The sequence below is a fragment of the Etheostoma spectabile genome, chromosome 5 (assembly GCF_008692095.1).
Source record: "Etheostoma spectabile isolate EspeVRDwgs_2016 chromosome 5, UIUC_Espe_1.0, whole genome shotgun sequence".
Lineage (NCBI taxonomy): Eukaryota > Metazoa > Chordata > Actinopteri > Perciformes > Percidae > Etheostoma > Etheostoma spectabile.
The window spans coordinates 6,890,732-6,896,337 of NC_045737.1; the positions used below are offsets into that span (position 1 = coordinate 6,890,732).

The 5,606-nt window shown below is 38.6% G+C and overlaps 1 protein-coding gene across 3 annotated transcripts in view; it reads right to left on the reverse strand.

Moving 5' to 3' along the window:
* pcsk5b (proprotein convertase subtilisin/kexin type 5b) overlaps positions 1-5,606 on the reverse strand; it is a 73,756-nt gene that overhangs the window by 30,192 nt on the left and 37,958 nt on the right. For all 3 annotated transcript variants that reach the window (XM_032516303.1, XM_032516305.1, XM_032516304.1), the window contains exons 12-15: positions 4,589-4,777; positions 3,768-3,904; positions 3,093-3,224; positions 2,723-2,825 (exon numbers count right to left, since the gene is read on the reverse strand). In XM_032516303.1, the coding sequence (XP_032372194.1) occupies positions 2,723-2,825; positions 3,093-3,224; positions 3,768-3,904; positions 4,589-4,777 (561 nt within the window). The remainder of the gene's footprint in view (positions 1-2,722; positions 2,826-3,092; positions 3,225-3,767; positions 3,905-4,588; positions 4,778-5,606) is intronic.

Genomic DNA, 5,606 nt, shown 5'->3' on the forward strand with positions numbered 1-5,606 from the left:
CACACACACACACACACACACACACACACACACAAAAGAGTTTTCTGCCAAGAAACACATATTGCATGTGTGAAACTCATAATCCACATGTGCAGGTATACTCTGCCATGCGTTTTTTCCTCCAGCTCCAATACTATTTTTCTGCTACACTGATGATTAATTAAACAAAACAGATTTTAAAAACACTTTAATGTACCGTCTACACCAAGGACTTGTACTAAATGTGAGATAAACTTTAAACAGCATTTTCCTGACCAGACTGCCAGGGCAAGCAGATGTGAGTGATTAAGTCCTTGAAATCGTGTAGACAGGAAAATGTACTGAAAAAAAGTGAATTTAAAAGTGAATCTAAAAGTGTCTTATATTTGTATTATTGGCCATCATTTCAACAGATAGGATTGTGTTTAGTCACCAAATGTCTTACAAAGATCTGTGGACGTAGCAATATTTGCTTCAACAGGGGCTATGATTCACCATTTGTAGACATAAAATCAGACGTGAGTACACCCAAAATGTTGGTTACTTTCACGCCAATAAAGCACACTGATATATATTTCTACATTACAAATGCATCAAACAGATTCATACACATATACACACACTCCAACAATAACTGTTCTTTTGAGAGTTCTGATCTTTGTGCATAGGGATGTAGTTACCACAGGGGACACGTGGTCATAATTTGAAGTTCCATATAGTGGGTTTTTAGAAGGAGAGGATAAGAGATACATAATTGAATAAACACAATTCATCATATACATAGAAAATTGTAAGAAATGTATAGAACACTTCCAAATTATCTGGAGACTCATTGAACTTCTGTATACAATGTACACACAGGCTCACAGAGGTGCAAAAAATCCACCCAGTTTCAAAGACGCACATACCTTTTGGTGAGTTTAGAACATCAAACACATATGGAGGGATGTAATTATCTAAACATTAAACACAACCACCATCCCTACTCCTTCCTCCCACCACTCCTCCAATCTTCATTCATCAATTGCTCCCTGTGGTGGCAGAAAAGGGCAGGACACCTCTAGTGGGCTAATGATAAGGCAGCACTTAAGCTTGCACATTCTCATGCACCTGCATCGGTGTGCCTTTGATTAGCGCAGAGAAGTACGTGCTACACAAAGGCAATTACAACAGACTTTGATCCTAATTGGATCTATGGGCGGGCGGGCGGGCGCCGCGGCAGCACGCACGCACGCACACACACACACACACCACACACCACACACACACACAACACACACCACAACACACACCCACACCACACACACACACAACACCACACACCACCACACCACACACAAACACCACACACACACACACACACACACACACACACACACACACACACACACACACACACACTTAAGGGGGGTGGGGGAAGGAGTGAAAAAACATGAAATGATCAACAGGAAACAGCCTTTTTGACAAAGTCAAATGACAAGCATTGACCTGTTGCCTTAAATGGTGGCAAAAAAAATTTCTTTATGATCCACAGCAAGTTATAGCACTGATAAGTACATCAAAGAGATTATGTGCTACATAATCAAAATGTAACAAAAATTAAAACACAGCCGCAGGTTCAGAAGAATATTATAACAAGAAAGAGATGATGTCATGTAGTTGTAGAACATAACAGCAACAAGGTGCTGTACTTTAATTTGTTGCCTTTGAAGTTGTGAATCGTACTGTGGAAACCTCAAGCCCCACCTGTGTCTCTGCTGCTTTGGTCTTTGGTTGTGATGTCTGATCTTAATATGCTACACTATATACCGTAAATACATCTGAACCTTTGTTACTTTCATGTAAGAGACATACTGTCTACATCACAGCACATCTAGCTTTCTGTAACCATAGTTAGCCAATTATGTGAATATTAGTATGCCTGCTTCTTAAAAACAAAACATGATGCAAAGGTTCAAACAAAGATTTTGGATTTCTTGTAGAAAATTGTCAAACAGCCTGGACTACTGATTATTAAATTCATTCAAGCAAATTGGACTGTTACACACAATAGGAATATACTGTAGCCTTAAACTGGTTAAATCCAGTTATTGTGGATTGGTATGTACCATCATTACTTCTCTTTAACCCTCTGATTGAGACCCTCAGCTAATACTGATCCCTCTTTTTATTTGACTGTCTCTGAACTCCAAAAGGACTTCACACTCTTTAAAACAATCAGATGTTGTTGAAATCACATATGAGCCAGACGCATCTTCAATCTGCAGCTTTGTAGCTCAGATGCACTTTTTAAATGAAGAAGGGGGAAACCAATTAGCTCTGGTGAAGTCCATGGAGTAATTATGTTTACATCTTCATGTATACTTTGACAATCTAATAATCTGTCTATAAAAGTCAGAAAGGATAGTGACCCTGAGTGGAATTATATTTCCGAATGTAATAATACCACCTATGTTTTGCTATCCATAAGTTCAGAGCAGAAGAATATTTTGCACAATCACTGACAATTTCATTAGACAGGTGCGTCAGAGAGAGATAAGTAGGTCAAAAGTTGAAAACAAACTTCCGGTCACTGTCTACTTCAAGCAGTTTGAGTTATAAGAGAGACAACTTTTGCCCTTTTTTGATCAGTTTAAAAAAAGACTGGAAAAACAAAATCCTTTCTCACTATTACCAAGTACGGTCAATATATTTTTTGCTTTTATGTTCTACAACACTAGAACAATATTCATTGCATTCTGACCTGGTGTTGTTCTTGAACTTGAGGAAGTAGTGGAGGCAGTTGATGCAGTGATGGGGTCCAGGGCCTTCACAGCCATTCTCATTGCATTCAGAGTCACAGGGGCCTGGAGACGCACAGAAGTAACAGGGTCAAATAAAGGCCATAGGATAACCATAGGAATAGGTTTTATAGTCTAATAACTTTGTCGATATTAACTGAGTTTATTTATTTATTAATTTCATTCTATTACACCCTTTAATGATACCCTTATTCCTTATGTCAGTATAACTTACTATCATTGTGACAGGACAGTAAAAATAGCCAAAGACTTATGTTACTTTGCAATGTTGCTGTGGCGAACCAACGTGTCGGCTCTGGATTTATCACTTACCGTTGTACTCCTCTGCGAAATCCTCATCGGTGGGCGTCAGCATGTCTGTGGAGCGGGGCTTATCGCTGCGCAGAGACGAGTATGGGTGCACAGAGGTGCCATACAGCACCAGTGACCACTCCTTCAGCTTGCCTGAGGAAACGGAAGCGTTGTAAAAGTCTTCAGTCTGTCCTGATGGCCAGCAGCTAAATATCTTTGTATATTTGATACATAGAGTTTACATTATGGTTGACCAAAAACAGATGTGTACTTTTTTTTCTGTTGTAACATGTTAACTGGGACATTAGTTCAACGATCTTTCACCATTCTCTATACTATTTATATTTTCAGGTATTTTCAGCTACCATAAGTAGATTGTATTACATTAAACTCTTGATGGTACACATGATAAGACTAGGCACAAGTTAAATGGGATTTTACTGATCAACGTAACAGCTTTTTAGCAACCGCTGATCTCCTGTTGAGGCTTTATTATGTTGTTAAATTAGTGGGTCATTTGAGTAGTTAAGTTCACTGCCTCCAGAGCAACTTGTGTGCTCCTGCTGGTCCTACACTCAGTCCAGACAAAACTTTCTCCTGTGTTTTCTATTTCTCTCTGTAAATTAAAATCAAATGGTATGGTTATGTATGATTCTTTTTTTTTTTTTTTTTTATAAATTAGCAACACTGTCATACCGGGTACTTTCTGGCTGCGGAGTTGAGAAGGTGAATCGTAGATCTCTAGGACCCAGTCGCCTGCTGCCTTCTCTCCCCAGCAGTGGGTGGTCATAAACTCCCAGTTCTTAAAACCCTCCATGGAGTGATCAAACAACCTACAGACACACACAGACACACACACACAGAAACACAAAGATATTAGATTAGGAAACAACTTCCTGCAAGGACTGCAAAAACCAGTCTTTTGCAACCACTTAACCAAGTACAATCACAGTCTCTAATGAATTGTGGCCAAACAGTAAAGGACTGTGGTTTATTTGAGGTGAACATGACCTAGGTACATACAGCGCAGCGCTTACACTACATTTAATGTCTAACTAACTAACTAACTAACTAACTAACTAACTAACTAACTAACTAGTAGAAACTAACGAGAGTGTAACCCCCTAGGTTTCCACATTTTATAGTGATTCAGTCCAAATTGTCAGTCCAAAGCCAGCATAGACAAGTGAATCAACATTTCTTTACAATAATGTAAATGTATTTAAATGTTATACACAGACATCTCATTTAGCCTAAGAGTAAAGTAAGTATTTAACCCCATGAGACACAACTTTTCTAATTGAAAAGCACCTTGCCGTGACACAAAAGCTGAATTTTAAGTCTTTTACTGATTCCAGCCTTTTCTTTGAATTTGCAAAAATAGTCAGTAATATTATCCCAAAATGGGTTATTCCAATTGAGGAAAACATTCTGACAAAAAGTAATCAATTGTATTTGGTCTTCCCTGTTCATGTGGTATTACACTGCAGATACCATTTCACAACTTGTTTCTTTACCTGTTGGCCAGCAGCTGAGACTTGGTCCCTGAGGGTGAAGTCAGATTGATTGACAGGTCCCCACGGCGAGGGTGTGTGATTGTAATGCGTACAACCACATGCTCCAGGTAGATAACATGGTGGTTGGGGTTGTCAGTGCATCCTGTTGCCTTGTATACTGACCGAACCACATGCTCTGGACGGATAGTTCTGCAGGACAAGATGGGAACCAATCAAAAGGTAGACTTGAGTAGAAAATACACACTAAAACAGAGAAATATCCACAGTTTGTTATTACTGGGAGCATTGACTAATACAAATGTGAAATTGTCCTTAATCGATGCATCAAATCATCAATCAGTCCACTGATGGAAACAAGGAGGTCTACCTGCAATCAGTTCCAGTAACAGAAAGTGAGAAAACTAAAAAATGAATCTAATTTATGGATGTTAACCAAAGAGATTTGATGGGTGTACAAGTACATGTCTTGGCAGCAAAATCTATCGAACAATCATCAACAACAAAAAAGCTAACAAAAATAGGATATCACTCAGACAAAAGAGCGGAGCAGATGGCCAATCAGTTCAAACCGTGTTATTTAGATAATTACACATCACTCAAGATAAAACATGGGGTCTGATTATAGTAGTTTCAGGTAATATTTTCCAAATGAGATAGCATTCCCCTTTACAAAGCTGGAATAGAAATTTTAAATTAAACTTGTGCATTTAAAGCTTTCCATTTCAAGGTTTAATTTAGAGATTGGAACCAGAGAGTTGGTAAGATAAACAACATTATCTTGAAAACACAGGATATAGCTGCTTTATGTAACTCTGTGTCTACCATAATGTACCTTTAGTCTGTTTGCTCTTTTGGGGAGTGAGGTTGGGGACTGTGGCTTCTCCCTACATCAGATATTCTGCTCAGTCAACTCTCACCAAAAATTATGTTAGTGACCTACACTCAACATCAAGTTTCAATACACTGAGGTAGCCCCTTAAAAACAAATCATATGTACTTTATTTTAACCTCCTCCAAA